This window comes from Pristiophorus japonicus, chromosome 19, assembly GCF_044704955.1.
Source record: "Pristiophorus japonicus isolate sPriJap1 chromosome 19, sPriJap1.hap1, whole genome shotgun sequence".
NCBI classification, from domain to species: Eukaryota; Metazoa; Chordata; class Chondrichthyes; family Pristiophoridae; genus Pristiophorus; species Pristiophorus japonicus.
In genome coordinates, this window is record NC_091995.1 from 42,115,670 (window position 1) to 42,138,650 (window position 22,981).

Sequence of the window (22,981 nt, forward strand, 5' to 3'; positions counted from 1 at the left end):
GAGGCAGTGATCATTTAATGAACACAGGGATTGGCTGAGGAGCCCAACCAGCAATCAATCATCAGGGGCCATCACCTGGGCCAAGGCATTTAAAGGCCACGAATTGAACAATATCTCTGTTTCTTTCTCATTGCTCCTGGGTCCCAAGGGGTGAAGGGGATGATGCCTTCAGCCAGGTCCAATGAGAGCTCCCTGCAGGACCTGGTGTGCTCTGTCTGCCTGGAGCTGTTTGTGGACCCGGTGATCCTCTGCTGCGGACACAGCTTCTGCCACCAGTGCATGCAGGCGTGCCGGCGGCACCAGGCCGGGACCCTGGCCTGCCCCGAGTGCCGGGAGGAGGTGGGCCAGAGGCCGGCCCGGCCCAACCAGGCGGTGCGGCAGCTGACCGAGGTGGCCCACTCTCAGGCCCACCTGTACTGCGAGCAGCATGGCCGCCGGCTTAAGCTCTTCTGCCACGTCAACCTCCAGCTCATCTGCGTGGTCTGCCGGGCGAGCCCATGGCACGCCGAGCACCAGGAAAGCCCGGCCAAGGAGGCAGCCGAATTCTACAAGGTACTGGGGCCTCCCCCACCCCTCGCTCCAGCCCTGGGGGCAGGCCAGCTCACCACTCCATGGTCCCAGTCAACTCTCGCACTTGTTAATGGGGTGTGGGGGTGGGGAGAATGGAGGTGTCTGCCGGGGCTCTCTCTGGGTACTGCTCATGCTTGCCACTGGGTCTAAACATTGAGCTCACGTCCCACTCCAGGGAGTTGAGCACAAAATCTAGGCAGAAACTCCCAGTGCAGTACTGAGGGAGCGCTGCACTGTCGGAGGGGCAGTACTGAGGGAACGCTGCGCTGTCGGAGGGGCAGTACTGAGGGAACGCTGCACTGTCGGAGGGGCAGTACTGAGGGAGCGCTGCGCTGTCGGAGGGGCAGTACTGAGGGAGCGCTGCACTGTCGGAGGGGCAGTACTGAGGGAGCGCTGCACTGTCGGAGGGGCAGTACTGAGGGAGTGCTGCGCTGTCGGAGGGGCAGTACTGAGGGAGCACTGCGCTGTCGGAGGGGCAGTACTGAGGGAGCGCTGCACTGTCGGAGGGGCAGTACTGAGGGAGCGCTGCACTGTCGGAGGGGCAGTACTGAGGGAGCGCTGCACTGTCGGAGGGGCAGTACTGAGGGAGCGCTGCACTGTCGGAGGGGCAGTACTGAGGGAGCGCTGCGCTGTCGGAGGGGCAGTACTGAGGGAGCGCTGCGCTGTCGGAGGGGCAGTACTGAGGGAGCGCTGCGCTGTCGGAGGGGCAGTACTGAGGGAGTGCTGCGCTGTCGGAGGGGCAGTACTGAGGGAGTGCTGCGCTGTCGGAGGGGCAGTACTGAGGGAGTGCTGCGCTGTCGGAGGGGCAGTACTGAGGGAGTGCTGCGCTGTCGGAGGGGCAGTACTGAGGGAGTGCTGCGCTGTAGGAGGGGCAGTACTGAGGGAGTGCTGCGCTGTCGGAGGGGCAGTACTGAGGGAGCGCTGCGCTGTCGGAGGGGCAGCACTGAGGGAGCGCTGCGCTGTCGGAGGGGCAGCACTGAGGGAGCGCTGCGCTGTCGGAGGGGCAGCACTGAGGGAGCGCTGCGCTGTCGGAGGGGCAGTACTGAGGGAGTGCTGTGCTGTCGGAGGGGCAGTACTGAGGGAGTGCTGCGCTGTCGGAGGGGCAGTACTGAGGGAGTGCTGCGCTGTCGGAGGGGCAGTACTGAGGGAGTGCTGCACTGTCGGTGGGGCAGTACTGAGGGAGTGCTGCACTGTCGGAGGTGCTGTCTTTTAGTTGAGACATTAAACAAAGGCCACATCTGCTCTGCTAGGTGGATTTAAATGGCACACTTTCAAAAAAAGAGCAGGGGAGTTATCCCCAGTGTCCTGGGGTCAATATTTATCCTTCAATCAATGTAACAAAAAAGACAGATTATCCTCATACCCTCCGCGCCCCCCTCCCCAGACGCCTCTGTGTCCCCCACACCCCGGGCCCCTCTGTCTCCTCCCCCCCCCCCCCCCCCCCCTTTAGCATCATCTCATTGAGTCACCGGTTCCACTTTTATCTTCCAGGAGAAGCTGCAGGTAACAATGATTTCAACCCAGGCTCAGTGGGCAGCTTTCAATCGCCTCCTGAGCAGCGAACACGATAAAGTTCCTGCAGTGAAGGTAAAATCGGAAACCTTGCAAATTAACGTGATCTTGCTTACAATGTTGTTCACTACAGCCGAATGTTGACGGTGGGGAAAAGTTCTAGAGAATTCAGGACAAAATGAATTGTTGTTTGGAAAGTATGGGTTAATAAAGGCAAATCGTGTTTGACTAACTTGATCGAGTTCTTTGCCGTAACAGAGAGGGTTAACGAGGGTAGTGCGGCGGATGTCGTATATATGGACTTTCAAAAGACTTCTGATAAAGTCCCGCACAATAGACTTATTGGCATAATTAAAGCTCATGGGATTAAAGGGACAGAGGCAGCGTGGCTGTATCATTGACTGAGGGACAGAAAGCTGGAGTAGTGGTGAATGGTTATTGGACTGGAGGGAGGTCTAGAGTGGAGTTCCCCAGGGGTCAGAATTAGGATTACTGCTCTTTTTGATATATATTAATAACTTGGGGGATAATTTCAAAGTTTGCAGATGATGTGGAATCCTGAACCCTGGTGAAACATAGAATAGGTGCAGGAGTAGGCCATTCGGCCCTTCGAGCCTGCACCATCATTCAATATGATCATGGCTGATCATTCACCTCAGTACCACTTTCCTGCTTTCTCTCCATACCCCTTGATCCCTTTAGCCGTAAGGGCCATATCTAACTCCCTCTTGAATATATCCAATGAACTGGATATGTCACACTGCAGAGTTCTCCTCACCCAGAGCCATGCGATCTCCTGGGAGAGGCAAAAAAAAAAACAGATTAAAAACTCAGGCCAATTGGGGAAAAAAAAATCTGGGAAAATTCCTCTCCGACTCAACCAGGCGACCGAAACTAGTCCAGGAGATCACACTGGCCGGATGCTGTGGTCTGCTGTAATAAACCGGGGGTCCACAGGAAGGTTTCAGGGGGTCCCCCTGGAAATAACCAACGCACTGTACCGTAGCTGCACATTGCCACTTTCACCATTCAAACAGCTATTTATGCCCCCCTTCCAGCGCTGCTGTTGGTACGATCCAACTGGTCACCTGATTATTTTTTTGCCATTGTTTGGCCACGGGCTCCTGGGCCTGTCCATGCACAGGGTAGTGGTGAGCAGGACTGCAGTGGCCTGTACGCGCCGCACGGTGACGTCAGTGGGGCTGGAGCCAGACTACAGCCCTTCAGGGAGCAGGGAACAACAACTTGTATTTATATAGCACCTTTTAATGTAGTGAAACATCCCAAGGCGCTTCACAGGAATGTTATAACCAGCCAGTCCTCACCGCACAGCACTGCCCCCCAGACATCAAGATCCACGGCGCGGCCCTGGACAACGTGGACCACTTCCCATATCTCGGGAGCCACTTATCAACAAGAGCAGACACGACAACGAGATCCAACACCGCCTCCAGTGCGCCAGTGTAACCTTCGGTCGCCTGAGGAAAAGTGTTTGAAGACCAGGCCCTCAAAACTGCCACCAAGCTCATGGTCTACAGGGCTGTAGTAATACCTGCCCTCCTCTATGGCTCAGAGACATGGACCATGTACAGTAGACACCTCAAGTTGCTGGAGAAATATCACCGAAGTTGTCTCCGCAAGATCCTACAAATCCCCCTGGGAGGACAGACTCACCAACATCTGTGTCCTCATTCAGGCTAACTTCCCCGGCATTGAAGCACTGACTACACTCGATCAGCTCCGTTGGGCAGGCCACAATGTTTGCATGCCAGACACGAGATTCCCAAAGCAAGGGCTCTACTCGGAACTCCTTCATGGCAAACGAGCCAAAGGTGGGCAGCGGAAACATTACAAGGATGCCCTCAAAACCTCCCTGATAAAGTGCAACACCCCCACTGACACCTGGGAGTCCCTGGCCCAAGACTGCCCTAAGTGAAGGAAGTGCATCCGGGAGGGCACTGAGCACCTCGAGTCTCAACACCGAGAGCATGCAGAAAACAAGCGCAGGCAGCGGAAAGAGCGTGCGGCAAACCAGTCCCACCCACCCCTTCCCTCAACGACTATCTGTCCCGTCTGTGACAGAGTCTGTGGCTCTCGTATTGGTCTGTTCAGTCACCAAAGAACTCGCTTCAGGAGTGGAAGCAAGTCTTCCTCGATTCCGAGGGACTGCCTATGATGATGATGATAAGATTAAAAATTTGACACTGAACCACATATGTAGAAATTGGCACAGATGACCAAAAGCTGAGGTGGAGGGAGGGAGTTCCAGAGCTTGGGGCCTAGGCAACAGAAGGCATGGCCACTGTCAATTTTAGGCTATTAAACAACCATCTGAAACATGGCTGACTATATTTACTTCAGTCACTGGGGGTTCAGCTCCCTTTTTTAAAAAAAAAAAAAAAAAAAAAAAAAAAAAAAAAACTATTGGCCCTGAAATTCCGAAGTCCCAGGTCCGTACGGAGTGTGTATGGACCCGGGAAGGAATCAGAAAAGCTGGTTTTCGGCGCGCAATGCGCATGCGCTGAAAACCGGCTTTTCCGATCTGTCAAGTTTCTGGCTTGACCGATCCTCCGCACCTCGGGAATACCTTGCCCTGCAAATGTGCTTTAAAATCTTGCGCCTGAAAAAGCAGGTGTGTAGCCAACTTTTACAGGCGCAAGTGTTTAAAAATACACAAACATTTTAAAATAAACAATAAAATGTGTTTTTATAACTTTAAAAACCCTCCCCACTACGCTAAGTTTATTTTAAGGCTTAATTAAAAAAACTTTTTAAAAGGTCGGGAAGATTTTTTTTTTTTTTATAACCATGAATGTTAAATATGTAGTTTATATTATATTTTTTATTGTGTTTTGGGTATTTGGGGGGGTTCTCATTCATAGTAATAGGAGTTCCGGACTTGCAGAACTCCTATTAGTATGAATGAAAATCTATACTTCACTGATTGGCTGCTGACCCCAGATCCCGGCCTGCGCACGTCCCCACATGCACACACTGCGACACGCAGTCACGGGAGGCCTCAGGCTCGGAAGTTCCAATGGGCGCAGCAGCAACAGGTAAGTGTGCATCTTTTTTTCTCTTTTTCTGTCGTTGGCCTGCGGGAAGAGCTCGACTGGAATTTAAGGGCCATTAATTTAACACTGTGCAGTGATTCACTAAATTTAAGTAAACCTCAGCATTCAATGGTTGAGCGATTTATAATCAGGGAAGCTCAAGAGCGCTGACATCTTGGGGTGTGGGAGGTGGGGGGGGGGGTTTAGGGCTGGAGGAGATTAGGGATTAGGAGGGGCGAGGCCATGGAGCGATATAAAAATAAGGATGAGAATTTTGAAATCGACACGTTGCTGAACCGGGAGCCAATGTAGGTCAGCGAGCACAGAGGTGATGGGGGAACGGGACTAGGTACAAGTTAGGACACGGGTTGAAATAGGAGCTGGTGTAGGCCATTCGGCCCCTCGAGCCTGCTCTGCCACTACAAAATGCTGTGGTACAGCGGGACCTGGGGGTCCTTGTACATGACTAACAAGATGTTAGTATGCAGGTACAACAAGTAATTAGGAAGTCAAATGGAATGTTGGCCTTTATTACAAGGGGGATGGAGTATAATTGTAGGGATGTCGTGCTACAACTGTACAGGGCATTGGTGAGACCACACCTGGAGTACTGAACAGTTTTGGTATCCTTATTTAAAGAGGGATATACTTGCATTGGAGGCAGTTGAGAAGGTTCACTTGGTTGATTCCTGAGATGAAGGGGTTGGCTTATGAAGAAAGATTGAGCAGGTTGGGTCTATACACATTGGAGTTTAGAAGAATGAGGGGTGATCTTATTGAAACATATAAGATTCTCAAGGGGCTTGACAGGGTAGATGTAGAGAGGATGTTTCCCCTTGTGGGGAAATCTAGAACTAGGGGGCATAGTTTCAGAATAAGGGGTCGCCTATTTAAAACTGATGAGAAGAAATTTCTTCTGAGGGTAGTGAATCTTTTGAATTCTCTGCCCCAGAGCTGTGGAGGCTGGGTCATTGAATATATTTAAGGTGGAGATTGACAGGGGAGTTGAGGGTTATGGGGAGCGGGCAGGGAAGTGGAGTTGAGACCAATATCAGATCAGCCATGATCTTATTGAATGTTGGAGCAGGCTCGAGGGGCCAAATGGCCTACTCCTGCTCCTATTTATTTTGTTATGTTCTTATAAACAGACTTCAGGAGGACATACAGGCTGGTGGAATGGGTGGACATGTGGCAGATGAAATTTAACGCAGAGATGTGTGAAGAGATACATTTTGATGGGAAGAATGAGGAGAGCTATTATGAACTTAATAGTACAATTTTAGAGGGTACAGGAACAGAGACCTCGGGGTGTATGTTCACAAATCTCAAGGTGGCAGCACAAGTTGAGAAGGCTGTTTTTAATAAAATAAAAGCATTCTTGCCTTTTTAGAAAAGGCATAGAGTACAAAAGCAAGGAAGTTATGCTAAACCTTTAAAACACTGGTGGGCCTCAGCTATCCAATTCTTCCTTCACTTTAGGAAGGATGTCAAGGCCTTGAAGAATTTGCAGAGGAGAGTTACGAGAGTGGGATCAGGAATCGGGCCTTCAGTTATGTGGAGAGACTGGAGAAGCTGGGATTGTTCTCAGAGCAGAGAACAATCTGGAACTTGCTGCCTCAGAGAACTGTGGAAGCTGGGACATTAAGAAACTGTCTATCTCTGCCTTAAATGTATTTAAACGATAAGGGAAAAAGGGGTTATGGGAAGCAGGCAGGGAAGTGGAGCTGAGTCCATGATCAGATCAGCCATGATCTTATTGAATGGCGGAGCAGGCTCGAGGGGCCATATGGCCTACTCCTGCTCCTATTTCTTATGTTCTTATGTAGAAGACTAAGAGGATATTTACTAGAGGTGTTCAAAATCATAAATGGTTTTGATAGTTCTTTTTATTCATTTGATTACGTGGGATTACATAGGATATACGGCATAAAAACAGGCCATTTGTTTATGCTCCAGTAGAGCCTCCTCCTGTCTTTCCTCATCTAAATCTATCATCATAACCCTCTATTCCCAACTCCCCATATTGTTGTCTAGCCTCCCCTTAAATACATCTTTACTATTCGCTTCAACCACTCCCTGTGGTAGCGAGTTCCACATTCTCACCTCTCTGGGTAAAGAAGTTTCTTCTGAATTCCCTATTGGATTTCTTGGTGACTATCTTATATTGATGGCCTCTAGTTTTCTCTTCCCCACAAGTGGAAAAATTCTATATCCACTATCAAAACCTTTCATCATTTTAAAGACCTCTACTAGGTCACTCCTCGGCCTTCTAATTTCAAGCGAAGAGAGACCCAGCCTGTTCAGCCTTTCCTGATATGTATACCCTCGCATTTCTGGTATCATCCTTGTAAATCTTCTCTGCACCCTCTCCAGTGCCTTTTTATAATATGGTGACCAGAACTGTGCACAGTACTCCCAGTGTGCTCTAATCAAGGTTTGATACAGGTTTAGCATAACTTCCCTACTTTTCAATTCTATACCTCTAGAAATAAACCCTAGAGCTTGTTTTCTTTTATGGCCTTACTGTGTCGCAACTTTTAGTGGTTTGTGTATCTGTACTCCGAGATCCCTTTGTTCCTCTACCCCGCCCAGACTCTCGCCCTCCAAGTAATGTGACCTCCCTATTCTTCCTACCAAAATGTAATACCTCACATTTATCTGTGTTGAAATTAATTTTCCAATTATCCGCCCATTCCCAGTGCAGTACTGAGGGAGTGGCTGCACTGTCGCAGGTGCCACCTTTTGAATGACGAGGCCCCTCAGGTGGATGTAACCGATCCCATGGCATTATTTCGAAGAAGAGCAGAGGTGTTATCCCCGGTGTCCTGGGGCCAATATTTATCCCTCGATCAACATCACTAAAACAGATTATCTGGTCATTATCACATTGCTGTTTGTGGGAGCTTGCTGTGCGCACATTGGTTGTAGCGTTTCCCACATTACAACAGTGACTGCACCCCAAAAGTACTTCATTGGCTATAAAGTGCTTTGAGATGTCCAGTGGTCGTGTAAAGTATTGTAGAAATACAAGTTAATCTGGTCTGTCTGTATATTTAAAAATAAATAGCCCCTTTCTTTACTTTTCTCTTTGCAGGAAAGTTCTGAGGTGCTGTTATCGCACATCAAGGAGGAGTTTGCTCAAATGCACAGTTTCCTCCAGGAGAGAGAGGAACATCTGGCTCGGGAGTTGGCCGAGCACGAGAACTCCATTTTGAAGCAGCTTCAAGAGAACCTGCAGAAGGTCCAGGAAGGTCTGAGCTCCCTGGACACTCAGTTGGTCAAGCTAAGCATGCGACTGAATCAGGACGACGACATTGAGTTCCTGAAGGTAAAGCAAAGGGGGAGAGTTGTAAAGGGCTGGGTGATCAGCAAGCACTGGCTCAACACCAACAGCTTGCCTTTGTATAGCACCTTTTAATGTAGTTAAAACAACCCAAGATGCTTCACAGGAGTGTAATCGGGCAACATTTGACACAGAGAGAGAGAGAGAGAGAGAGAGAGAGAGAGATGGTGCGAGTTAGGACACGGGCTGCCGAGTTTTGGATGAGCTCAAGTTTATGTAGGGTGGCGGATGGGAGACTGGCCAGGAGAGCATTGGAATGGTCAAGTCTAGAGGTAACAGCATGAAAGAAGAGCCTTAACTCTTTGTTTAATATCCCAGGTTCTCTGACTTGTTTGTGGATAGCACTTTTGCCTCTGAGTCAGAATGTCATGGGGTGAAGTCCCACTTCAGTGCATAATCTAGGCTGATGTTCCCAGTGCAGTACTAAAGGAGTGCTGCCCTGTTGGAGGTGCTGTTTTTACACACGAGATGTTAAACCAAGGCCTCTTCTGTGAATGTAAAAGATTGCAAGGTACTATTTCGAAGAAGAGCAGGGGTGTTAACATAAGAACGTAAGAAATAGGAGCAGGAGTAGGCCACCTGGCCCCTCGAGCCTGCTCCACCATTCAATAAGATCATGGCTGATCCGATCATGGACTCAGCTCCACTTCCCCGCCCGCTCCCCATAACCCTTTATTCACTTATTGCTCAAAAATCTGTCTATCTCTGCCTTAAATATATTCAATGACCCAGCCTCCACAGCTCTCTGGGGCAGAGAATTCCACAGATTTACAACCCTCCTGAGAAGAAATTCCTCCTCATCTCAGTTTTAAATGGGCGGCCCCTTATTCTGAGACTGTCCCCAAGTTTTAGTTTCCCCTATGAGTGGAAATATCCTCTCCATCCACCTTGTCAAGCCCTCTAATTATCTTATGTTTTGATAAGATCACCTCTCATTCTTCTAAGCTCCACTGAGTACAGGCCCAACCTACTCGACCTATCTTCATAATTCAACCCCCTCATCTCCGGAATCAACCGAGTGAACCTTCTCTGAACAGCCTCCAATGCAAGTATATCCTTCCTTAAATACGAAGACCAAAACTGTGCACAGTACTCCAGGTGTGGCCTCACCAATACCCTGTACAGTTGTAGCAGGACTTCTCTGCTTTTATACCCTATCCCCCTTGCAATAAAGGCCAACATCCCATTTGCTTCCCTGATTACTTGCTGTACATATATACTAACTTTTTGTATTTTATGCACAAGGACCCCCAGGTCTCTCTCTACTGCAGCACTTTGCAATTTTATCCCGGGCAATATTCTGGCCAATATTTATCCCTCAACCAACATCATTCAAACAGATTGATTCATCATTTATCCCAATGCTGTGCACAAACCTCAACGACACTGTTGTGACTGCACCTCAAAAGTACTTCATTGGCGGTAAAGCACTTTGGGAGGTCCTTGGGCCATTAGAAATGCTGTATAAATGCCAGTTCTTTCTTGGTAGTGTTTGCAGTGCAGTGATGGTCACCGCTCTTGGACGCCTGGTCCAAAGAGACTCTAGTTGTTTACCCCCCATCTCCAATGGGGTAAAGTAGAGTTCTGTGCCTGTTTTCAGCATTTTCGGCTCCATAGCCTCCAAATGGCTGTGAATTTAAAGGTCGAGAACTCTTGTCCCGTCAGGCTGGGCTGGAATTGAAGCCAGGTGCCAGGAACATAGGAACAGGAGGTGGCCATTCAGCCCTTCAAGTCTGTTCCGCCATTCATAGAAACATAGAAAATAGGTGCAGGAGCAGGCCATTCAGCCCTTCTAGCCTGCACCGCCATTCAATGAGTTCATTGCTGAACATGAAACTTCAGTACCCCCTTCCTGCTTTCTCGCCATACCCCTTGATCCCCCGAGTAGTAAGGACTTCATCTAACTCCCTTTTGAATATATTTAGTGAATTGGCCCCAACCACTTTCTGTGGCAGAGAATTCCACAGGTTCACCACTTTCTGGGTGAAGAAGTCTCTCCTCATCTCGGTCCTAAATGGCTTACCCCTTATCCTTAGACTGTGACCCCTGGTTCTGGACTTCCCCAACATTGGGAACATTCTTCCTGCATCTAACCTGTCAGGATTTTAAATGTTTCTATGAGGTCCCCTCTCATTCTTCTGAACTCCAGTGAATACAAGCCCAGTTGATCCAGTCTTTCTTGATGGGTCAGTCCCACCATCCCGGGAATCAGTCTGGTGAATCTTCGCTGCACTCCCTCAATAGCAAGAATGTCCTTCCTCAAGTTAGGAGACCAAAATTGTACACAATACTCCAGGTGTGGCCTCACCAAGGCCCTGTACAGCTGTAGCAACACCTTCCTGCCCCTGTACTCAAATTCCCTTGCTATGAAGGTCAACATGCCATTTGCTTCCTTAACCTCCTGCTGTACCTGCATGCCAACCTTCAATGACTGATGTACCATGACACCCAGGTCTCGTTGCACCTTCCCTTTTCCTAATCTGTCACCATTCAGATAATAGTCTGTCTCTCTGTTTTTACCACCAAAGTGGATAACCTCACATTTATCCACATTATACTTCATCTGCCATGCATTTGCCCACTCACCTAACCTATCCAAGTCACTCTGCAGTCTCATAGAATCCTCCTCGCAGCTCACACTGCCACCCAAATTAGTGTCATCCGCAAATTTGGAGATACTACATTTAATCCCCTCGTCTAAATCATTAATGTACAATGTAAACAGCTGGGGCCCCAGCACAGAACCTTGCGGTACCCCCCTAGTCACTGCCTGCTATTCTGAAAAGTACCCATTTACTCCTACTCTTTGCTTCCTGTCTGACAACCAGTTCTCAATCCATGTCAGCACACTACCCCCAATCCCATGTGCTTTAACTTTGCACATTAATCTCTTGTGTGGGACCTTGTCGAAAGCCTTCTGAAAGTCCAAATATACCACATCAACTGGTTCTCCTTTGTCCACTTCACTGGAAACATCCTCAAAAAATTCCAGAAGATTTGTCAAACATGATTTCCCTTTCACAAATCCATGCTGACTTGGACCTATCATGTCACCATTTTCCAAATGCGCTGCTATGACATCCTTAATAATTTATTCCATCATTTTACCCACTACTGAGGTCAGGCTGACCGGTCTATAATTCCCTGTTTTCTCTCTTCCTCCTTTTTTAAAAAGTGGGGTTACATTGGCTACCCTCCATTTCATAGGAACTGATCCAGAGTCCATGGAATGTTGGAAAATGACTGTCAATGCATCCGCTATTTCCAAGGCCACCTCCTTAAGTACTCTGGGATGCAGTCCATCAGGCCCTGGGGATTTATCGGCCTTCAATCCCATCAATTTCCCCAACACAATTTCCCAACTAATAAAGATTTCCCTCAGCTCCTCCTCCCTACGAGACCCTCTGACCCCTTTTATATCCGGAAGGTTGTTTGTGTCCTCCTTAGTGAATACTGAACCAAAGTACTTGTTCAATTGGTCTGCCATTTCTTTGTTCCCCGTTATGACTTCCCCTGATTCTGACTGCAGGGGACCTACGTTTGTCTTTACTAACCTTTTTCTCTTTACATACCGATAGAAACTTTTGCAATCCGCCTTAATGTTCCCTGCAAGCTTCTTCTCGTACTCCATTTTCCCTGCCCTAATCAAACCCTTTGTCCTCCTCTGCTGAGTTCTAAATTTCTCCCAGTCCCCAGGTTCACTGCTATTTCTGGCCAATTTGTATGCCACTTCCTTGGCTTTAATACTATCCCTGATTTCCCTAGATAGCCACGGTTGAGCCACCTTCCCTTTTTTATTTTTACGCCAGACAGGAATGTACAATTGTTGTAATTCATCCATGCGGTCTCTAAATGTCTGCCATTGCCCATCCACAGTCAACCCCTTAAGTATCATTCGCCAATCTATCCTAGCCAATTCACGCCTCATACCTTCAAAGTTACCCTTCTTTAAGTTCTGGACCATGGTCTCTGAATTAACTATCATTCTCCATCCTAATGCAGAATTCCACCATATTATGGTCACTCTTCCCCAAGGGGCCTCGCACAATGAGATTGCTAATTAGTCCTCTCTCATTACACAACACCCAGTCTAAGATGGCCTCCCCCCTAGTTGGTTCCTCGACATATTGGTCTAGAAAACCATCCCTTATGCACTCCAGGAAATCCTCCTCCACCGTATTGCTTCCAGTTTGGCTAGCCCAATCTATGTGCATATTAAAGTCACCCATTATAACTGCTGTACCTTTATTGCATGCACCCCTAATTTCCTGTTTGATGCCCTCCCCAACATCACTACTACTGTTTGGAGGTCTGTACACAACTCCCACTAACGTTTTTTGCCCTTTGGTGTTCTGCAGCTCTACCCATATCGAATCCACATCATCCAAGCTAATGTCTTTCCGAACTATTGCATTAATCTTCTCTTTAACCAACAATGCTACCCCACCTCCTTTTCCTTTTATTCTATCCTTCTTGAATGTTGAATACCCCTGGATGTTGAGTTCCCAGCCCTGATCATCCTGGAGCCACGTCTCCGTAATCCCAATCACATCATATTTGTTAACATCTATTTGCACAGTTAATTCATCCACCTTATTGCGGATACTCCTTGCATTAAGACACAAAGCCTTCAGGCTTGTTTTTTTAACACCCTTTGTCCTTTTAGAATTCTGCCGCACAGTGGCCCTTCCTGTTCCCCGCCCCGGGCCTCTCCGCCCCCCACCCCCCCCCATCTCCCCTCCATCTCCTGCCTCTGCCTCCCTTTTGTCTCCCTCTGTCTCCCTGCATTGGTTCCCATCCCCCTGCCATATTAGTTTAAATCCTCCCCAACAGCACTAGCAAACACTCCCCCTCGGACATTGGTTCCGGTCCTGCCCAGGTGCAGACCGTCCGGTTTGTACTGGTCCCACCTCCCCCAGAACCGGTTCCAATGCCCCAGGAATTTGAATCCCTCCCTGCTGCACCACTGCTCAAGCCACGTATTCATCTGCGCTATCCTGCGATTCCTACTCTGACTAGCACGTGGACTGGTAGCAATCCTGAGATTACTACTTTTGAGGTCCTACTTTTTAATTTAGCTCCTAGCTCCTTAAATTCGTTTCATAGGACCTCATCCCTTTTTTTTACCTATGTAGTTGGTACCAATGTGCACCACGACAACTGGCTGTTCTCCCTCCCATTTCAGAATGTCCTGCACCCGCTCCGAGACATCCTTGACCCTTGCACCAGGGAGGCAACATACCATCCTGGAGTCTCGGTTGCGGCCGCAGAAACGCCTATCTATTCCCCTCACCATTGAATCCCCTATCACTATCGCGCTCCCACTCTTTGTCTTGCCCTCCTGTGCAGCAGAGCCAGCCACGGTGCCATGAACTTGGCTGCTGCTGCCCTCCCCTGATGAGTCATCCCCCTCAACAGTACTCAAAGCGGTGTATCTGTTTTGCAGGGGGATGACCACAGGGGACCCCTGCACTACCTTCCTTGCACTGCTCTTCCTGCTGGTTTTCCATTCCCTATCTGGCTGTGGACCCTTCTCCTGCGGTAAGACCAACTCACGACACGTGATACTCACGTCATTCTCAGCATCGTGGATGCTCCAGAGTGAATCCACCCTCAGCTCCAATTCCGTAACGCGGTCCGTCAGGAGCTCAAGGCGGACAGACTTCTCACACACGTAGTCGTCGGGGACACCGGAAGTGTCCCTGAGTTCCCACATGGTACAGGAGGAGCATATCACGTGACCGATCTCTCCTGCCGTGCCTTAACCTTTAGATACCCTTAAATTGGTAATAATGTTACAGTTCACTTACTGATATAAAAAACAAAAAGAAAAGCTACTCACCAATCACCAGCCAATCACTTACCCCATTGGCTGTGACGTCACCTTTTGATTCCTTTCTACTTCTATTTTGCTTTCTCTCCCGCTGTAGCTGCACAAGTCCCGCCTTTATAGGCCGCTCCGACACTGCTCCCACCTCTCACCAACTGCCGCTGACTCTCGAGCTCCCGCTGGGCCTTTATAGGCCGCTCCGACACTGCTCCCACCTCTCGCCAACTGCCGCTGACTCTCGAGCTCCCGCTGGGCCTTTATAGGCCGCTCCGACACTGCTCCCACCTCTCACCAACTGCCGCTGACCCTCGAGCTCCCGCTGGGCCTTTATAGGCCGCTCCGACGCTGCTCCCACCTCTCACCAACTGCCGCTCAATTAGATCATGACCGATGTGTACCTTAACTCCATCTACTCGCCTTGGTTCTGTAACCCTTAATACCCTTGCCTAACAAAAATCTCTCTATCTCAGTTTAGAAATGTTTAATTGACCCCCCCCCCCCCCCCCCAATCTTAACAGCTTTCTGAGGGGGAAGAGTTCCAAATTCCTACTACTATTTGTGTGAAGTGCTTCCTGACATCACCCCTGTTAATTTTATGGTTCTGCCCCCTTATTTAAGTCTTTCCCCATCACAGGAAATAGTATTTCTCTATTTACCTATCAATTCCTTTAATAACAGCCCACTTAGATCATCTCTTAATCTTCTATACTGATGGGAATCATCATCACCATAGGCAGTCCCTCGGAATCGAGGAAGACTTGCTTCCACTCCTAAAGTGAGTTCTCAGGTGGCTGAACAGTGCAATACGAGAGCCACAGACCCTGTCACATGTGGGACAGACATTCATTGAGGGAAGGGGGGAGTGGCACTGATTTGCCGCGCACTCCTTCTGCTGCCTGTGCCTGACCTCTACACGCTCGCAGCGTTGAGATTCGAAGAGCTCAACGCCCTCCAGGATGCACTTTCTCCACTTAGGGTAGTCTTCGGCCAGGGACTCCCAGGTGTCACTTTATCAGGGAGGCTTTGAGGGTGTCCTTGTAACGTTTCAGCTGCCCACCTTTGGCTCATTTGCCATGAAGGAGCTCCGCATAGAGCAATTGCTTAGAGAGTCTTGTGTCTGGCATGCGAACTATGTGGCCTGCCCAGCGGAGCTGATCGAGTGTGGTCAGTGCTTCAATGCTGGGGGTGTTAGCCCGGGCGAGGACACTGATGTTGGTGCGTCTGTCCTCCCAGGGGATTTGCAGGATCTTGCGAAGACATCGTTGGTGATATATCTCCAGTGACTTGGTGTCTTCTGTACATCGTCCATGCCTCTGATCCATACAGGAGGGCAGGTATTACTACAGCCTGTAGACCATGAGCTTGGTGATAAGTTTCAGGGTCTGGTCTTCGAACACTCTTTTCCCCAGGCAGCCGAAGGGAATACAAGCGGAGTGTATTCAACCTGACCTCATCATTTAATCTTTAGATCCCCTGTTGCAGATGACCAGGGAGTATACTGGTTTCCATCTGCAGGGGCTGTCCCTCCTGGCTGCAAGTTAATACTTGGTCGGAATTTGGATGATTTCAATCCCTGGGAACAAGCCCACAGCTCAAAATTAGCTGTAATTTGATGCTTATTGGCATTTCAGACCAGTCCAGTCACAGGGTGAATGGGCTCAATTTTCCCCAAGTCTGTTTTCTGGCGTATTGCCAGAGTTGCGCCGCTTATTTATGTCCATAAATGCTCCAGAAGAACATGTCCAAACTTTCCCCGATGTTTCTGCTGTAATCTGGAGCCGCGCAGCGTGGCCAGTCACCGCGGGGCGGGGGGGGGTGCGGGCGGTGGGGGTGTGGAGCCTGCGGTCTGCACTGAAAAACACTGCCGGGCCTTCTGTACATACGTGGGGGGGAAAAAAAAATCACGTTTTTAACGTCGCTGAAATGGCCACACGTGCAGTAGTCCTTTCTCTTCCCTGCCACCACCCCCCCCCCCTCAACTGGGCACCTTGAGTCTTGTGACCCCTCTCTCCCTCCCCCTCCCCTGGGACCAAGCTTTCAGATTGGCTGTCTCCGACCCTCTCCGGTCCCAGAGTGTGTGCTGGTCGCTGTGACTGTGAGTGTGTGTTGGTCAGTGTAACCCCTTCCCTGCCGAGCCTCTGTGATCCCTTGTGTGTGCTGGTCCCGGTCCGCTGTGGCCCCAAGAGCGCCGGTCCCGTTCTGCTTCCCGCCCCTATCCCAGGCCGAATGGCCTCCGATGTACTTACCTGCGCCGATTTCTTTAACTCCCCAAGGGTTTTCTCGAGAGGCCACATACGCTGACCTAATCAGAAATGGAGGAACTATCAGCTGGCCAAAGTTCACTAAATGGCCAGAATTGGTGTAGGTGGCAGGTTACACCCCCTTTGGATAAAAAAAAAACTGAGTTACACTGGTGCAAATTGATTGGGGAAACTGCGGATTTTTAAGTTAGGCCAAAAAAAGGGCGCAATTCACTGGGGAAAATTGAGCCCAATGTCTTTTATCACACACCACTGCAGCAAGGTGGGGTAGGACTTGAGCCACAATGTTTCTCCAGTGTAGAGGGAGCTTTACTCAGTGTCTAACCTGTGCTGTACCTGCCCCTGGGAGTGTTTGATGGGACAGTGTAGAGGGAGCTTTACTCTGTATCTAACCTGTGCTGTACCTGCCCCTGGGAGTGTTTGATGGGACAGTGTAGAGGGAGCTTTACTCTGTATCTAACCCGTGCTGTACCTGCCCTGGGAGTGTTTGATGGGACAGTGTAGAGGGAGCTTTACTCTGTATCTAACCTGTGCTGTACCTGCCCTGGGAGTGTTTGATGGGACAGTGTAGAGGGAGCTTTACTCTATCTAACCCGTGCTGTACCTGAGCTGAAAATGCTTGGCACTGGATTCTGCCAGCACCAATGAAGAGAAGGCTGACTATACCCTCAATGGATTATAATCTGTCTTTGAGGGAGAATTGTTAGTTTCTCCAGCTGGAGAGGATGGTATTGATGACACTGCAGCGCCAGTGCTTGGTGGTGGGGTGATAATGGGTATTTTTTACAACCGGGAGAATACCATTATCATGGAATTCTGCAGATAGGAGTTGGCCATTCGGCCCATCATGCTTGTGCCAGCTGTTTGAAAGAGCTATTCAATTAGTCTGCTCTTTCTCCACAGCCCTGTAAATGTTTTCCTTTCAAGCATATCTACGATTCCCTTTTGAAAGTTACTATTGAATCTGCTTCCAGCACCCTTTCAGTCAGTGCATGCCAGATCATAACTCGCTGAGTTTAAAAAAAAAAAACCACCAATCTCCTCATCTCCCCTCTGGTTCTGTTGCCAATTGTCTGAAATCAGTGTCCACTGGTTATCAACCCTCCTGCCGCTGGAACCAGTCTCTCCTTTCAACGCCGTTCAGCTGACCTTCATGTGTCCGATGAACGTTTCATCCACACAATGCTTCAATTTGTTTTGCCCATGTGTGGTTTAGAGGGTTGCCCTGGTAAGAGTTGGCCAGTTTGGAGGAAACATTAACAATGTCAAAATAACATCTCCCTCTCTATCTGTCTCTTGTTTTCAGGCTGTTGGCAGGCCATGGTAGGTACCCAATTTCTGTCAATCCTCTTACTGATCTGCTCGAGGTTCTTGTTCCTGCTGCCCTCCAACTTTACCAACAATGACCATGTCCACAGGCCTGACGAGATCCAGATGCCCAGTGAAGTGTCCACAGTCATCCCTCTGGGAGTATTCAAGGGACCTCTGCAGTACAAGGCATGGAAAGAGATGAAAGACTTCATTAGCCCAGGTAGATGGACTGTTTTCTATTGATTTACTTGAAGCTTTACTTCAGAGCTGAGCCAAACAATCCCAAGCACCTGCAACTGATGTAAAGCTTCTTGCATTAGGACTTGTTGCGCAACTTTTGCTTTAAGAGCATAAGAAATAGAAGCAGGAGTAGGCCACTTGGCCCCTTGAGCCTGCTCTGCCATTTAATAAGATCATGGCTGATCTGATCATGGACTCAGCTCCACTTCCCTGCCCGCTCCCCATAACCCTTTATTCCCTTATTGCTCAAAGATCTGTCTATCCCCATCTTAAATATATTCAATGACCCAGCCTCCACAGCTCTCTAGGGCAGAGAATTCCACAGATTTACAACCCTCAGAGAAAATTCCTCCTCATCTCAGTTTTAAATGGACGGTCCCTTATTCTGAGATTATGTCCCCTAGTTTTAATTTTCCCTATGAGTGGAAATATCCTCTCTGCATCCAACTTGTCGAGCCCCCTCATTATCTTATGTTTTGATAAGATCACCTCTCATTCTTAACTCCAATGTGTATAGGCCCAACCTACTCAACCTATCTTCATAAGTCAACCCCCTCAGCTCCGGAATCAACCGAGTGAACCTTCTCTGAACAGCCTCCAATGCAATATATCCTTCCTTAAATACGGAGACCAAAACTGCACGCAGGACTCCAGGTGTGGCCTCACCAATAACCTGTACAGTTGTAGCAGGACTTCTCTGCTTTTACACTCTATCCCCCTTGCAATAAAGGCCAACATTCCATTTGCCTTCCTGATCACTTACTATACCTGCATACTAACTTTTTGTGTTTCATGCACAAGGACCCCCAGGTCCCTCTGTACTGCTGCACTTTGCAATTTTTCTCCATTTAAATTATAATTTGTTTTTCTATTTTTTTCTGCCAAAGTGGATAACCTCACATTTTCCCACATTATACTCCATCTGCCAAATTTATGCCACTCATTTAGCCTGTCTATATCCCTTTGCAGATTTTTTGTGTCCTCCTCACAACTTGCTTTCCCACCCATCTTTGTATCATCAGCAAACTTGGCTACATTTCATCCAAGTCATTAATATAGAGTGTAAATAGTTGACGACCCAGCACCGATCCCTGCGGCATCCCAGTCACTGTTTGCCAACTGCAAAATGACCCATTTATCCTGACTGTTTTCTGTTAATTAGCCAATCCTCTATCCATCTTAATATATTACCCTCAATCCTGTGAACTTTTATCTTGTGCAGTAACCTTTTATGTGGCACCTTATCGAATGCCTTCTGGAAATCCAAATACACCACATCCACTGGTTCCCTCTTAATCCACCCTGTTCGTTACATTTGCTGGAGTTCTTTGAGGATGTATCAAATATGATTTCCCTTTCATAAGACCATGCTGCCTCTGCTTGATTGAATTATGCTTTTTCAAATGTCCCGCTACTGCTTCCTTAATAATAGACTCCAGCATTTCCCCAACGACAGATGTTAGGCTAACTGGTCTATAGTTTCCTGCTTTCTGTCTACCTCCTTTTTTAAATAGGGGTGTTACATTTGCAGTTTTCAAATCCGCTGGGACCGCCCCAGAATCCAGGGAATTTTGGTAGATTATCCACTATCTCTGCAACCACCTCTCCAGACCCGAGGATGTAAGCCATCAGGTCCAGGGGACTTGTCTGCCTTTAGTCCCATTATTTTACCGAGTACTACTTCATTAGTGATTGTATTAAGTTCCTCCCTCACTGTAGCCCCTTGATTATCCATTATTGGGTTTTTAGTGTCTTCTGTGAAGATCGATACAAAATATTTGGTCAACATCTCTGCCGTGTATTGTCTCACATTTTGGTGAAAAGAATATCACCTCTCACTTTCTTGGGTTGAATTTGATCTGCTGTGTCCACCCATTCCATCAGTCTATGTCCTCTTCAAGTCTATTACTATCTTCCTCATTATTTACTACACTTCCAAGTTTCGTGTCATCTGTAAATTTTGAAATTGTGCCCCCCCCCCCCCTTCCCCAAAGTCCAATTTATTAATTTATATCAAAACAGCAGTGGTCAATGTTCCTGCTGTTTGGGGGGCATGGGGAAGTGCACACATGCCCCTTTAACGGGCATGTTTCTACATTTAAAAACCGGCTATGTGGAAGCTCCGTCACTGCATGGCCACGTGGCTTAAAGGGAACACTTAAGTACTGAATGTCTGGGAATGCCACAGTATATCTCCCTCCAGTCTGGAAAAACAGCCAATCACCACAACTGTCTCCTATCCCTGCGCCAATTTTGTATACAGGCTGCTGCTGCCTCTTTTATCCCACGAGCTTCAATTTTTCTAACAAGCCTAATATGTGGTACTTCACCAAATGCCTTTCAAAAGTCCATATACACATCAACTGCACTGCACTCATCCACCCTCTCTGTTACCTCATGAAAATCTTCAATCAAGTTAGTCAAACACGATTTGCCCTGAACAAATCCGTGCCAATGCCTCTTAGTCCCTGCTTGTCCAAGTGGCAGTTAATGTTCTCCCGGATTATTGTTTATAAAAGCTTCCCCAACACTGACGTTAAACTGACTGGGCCTGTTAGTGCCAGGTTTATCCTTAACCTAGCTTTGTATAGCGCCTTTAATGTAGACAAAAATTTGACACGAGCCACATGAAAAAATTAAGGCAGATGTCCAAATGCTTGGTCGAAGAGATAGATTTTAAGGAGTGTCTTGAAGGAGGAAAGAGAGTTGGAGGTTTGAGGTGGGATTTCCAGAGCTTAGGGCCCAGGCAACTGATGGCACACCCATCAATGGTTGAGTGATTTTTTTTTTTTATAAAAGATTTTTTTAAGCAAGAGTGTAACATTTGCAATCCTCCAGTCCTTTGGTACCACCCCTGTATCTAAAGAGGATTGGAAGATTGTGGCCAGTACCTCCGCAATTTCTACTCTTGCTTCCCCCAGCATGCATCCCATCTGGACCGGGTGACTTACGAACACATACAAACGTATGAACAATGATGGGTGGCACGGAAACCTGTTCCTGCCACTCCCTGCCTGGGGCCAATTTGTCGGGTCAGCCCATTCATCCGCCTCCAGTCGGTGAGGCCTCTCTGCTCCATTGCCACCTCTGAGAGGCAGTAATGGAGCTTAAGGAGGGGGACAATTTTGGCTCCGACATCTGACAGTGAACCAGTATGCTCGCGGCCTTCTGCGAGAGGTGGATGCTGGAGGGACTGGAGTGCATCATCACCCCCGGCAACCAAATTTTAATTAGATCCATTATTGTAAAAAGTTCATTTGTTTAATTTGTTGGTTTTAGTGCCCCTTTAATAAGGGGACACTTGATTATTGTTTCAACTTAAAACAGTTGTAGAGCTGTTGCATCGTGAGTGGCTGAGCCATTCAATAAAACCCAGTCAGCTGGGTCTGGGTCATCCACAATGAGGTATGCAGTTGTGAGCCGAGTGGATGAACTGGTAATGTGTAGTGTGATTGTTAAATCCTTGTTAATCAACTAGTTAATTTTTTTTTTAAAAAGCACTCCCTCAGTACTGCACTGGAGTTTCAGCCGAGCTTCTGTGCCTAAGTCTTGAGTGGGATGTAACCCTGCAACCTTCTGATTTGGGCAATAGTGCTACCAACTGAGCCAAGGCTGACAGCAGATTAATTTGTATATAAATGGGGTGGAACATTGCAGAACGTACGGGATCCTTGGCTTTATTGATCGAGGAATAGAGTACAAAAGCAAGGAAGTTACGCTAAAACTTTATAAAACACTGGCTGGGCCTCGTCTGGAGTATTTCTCATTCTGGGCACCACAAATTTAGGAAGGATGTCCAGGCCTTGGAAAGGGTGCAGAGGAGATTTACTAGAATGGTAGCAGGGATGAGAGACTTCAGTCGTGTGGAAGAACTGCGGTTGTCCTACTTAGAGTTGAGAAGATTTGAAGGAGGTGTTCAAAATCATGACCGGTTTCGATAGTAAATGAGGAGAAAGGGTTTGCAATGGTGGAAGGGTTGGTAATCAGAGGACACAGATTTAAGGTGATTGGCAAAAGAACCAGAGGCAACATGAAGAATTTTTTTTAATACAGTGAGTTAGAGCACTGTCTGAAAGGGTTGTGGACACAGATTCAATAGTAACTTTCAAAGGGGAGTTGGAGAAATACTTGAAGGGGAGAACATGCAGGGCTGTGGGGAAGAGTAAGGGAGTGGGACGAATAGAATAGCTCCACCAAAGAGCCGGCACAGGCCCGATGGGCCGAATGGCCGCCTCCTGTGGTGTAAGATTCTTACCAACAGGTTGTTAATCAGAGTGTTCTTGCGTTCAACCACCGTTTTACCTTCCTCGTTCCAGTCCCCGCCTCTCTGACCTTTGACCCGAACTCAGCGCACCAGAAGCTCCTGGTGTCCGAGGACCTGACCCGGGTGAGACTGACCGACAGCGTCCAGCAGCAGCTGCACACCGCAGAGCGCTTCAGCCCCTGCGTCAACATCCTGGCGGCTCAGGGCTACGTCTCGGGCAGGCACTACTGGGAGGTGGAGGTGGGGGACAAGACGGCCTGGGACCTGGGGGTGGCCAAGGAGTCCGTCCAGAAGAGAGGCCGCATCACCCTGTCCCCCGTGGATGGCTTCTGGGCCCTGTGGCTGCGCGACGGCAACCAGTACAAAGCCCTCGACTGGCCCGCCGTCCCCCTCCCCCTCGCCGTCAAGCCCCGGAAAGTCGGAGTCTACCTGGACTTTGAGGGAGGACAAGTGTCCTTCTACGATGCCGACAACCTCTCCCATCTCTATACCTTCAAAGACACGTTCCCCGAGAGAGTCTTCCCCTACTTCAGTCCCTATTTAAGCAGCTGCACTGGCAACGCTGAGGGTCTCACTCTGTGCACACTGAAGTTGTAG

The 22,981-nt window shown here is 48.5% G+C and overlaps 1 protein-coding gene across 1 annotated transcript; it reads left to right on the forward strand.

The window, feature by feature from the left end:
• The first annotated feature begins 149 nt into the window (after positions 1-149).
• On the forward strand, positions 150-22,981 carry LOC139230190 (zinc-binding protein A33-like). Its single transcript, XM_070862031.1, has 6 exons — positions 150-552; positions 2,062-2,157; positions 8,230-8,463; positions 10,096-10,165; positions 17,876-18,100; positions 22,437-22,981. Exons 1-6 carry the CDS (start codon positions 160-162, stop codon positions 22,979-22,981), a joined length of 1,563 nt encoding a protein of 520 aa, XP_070718132.1. The 5' UTR covers positions 150-159.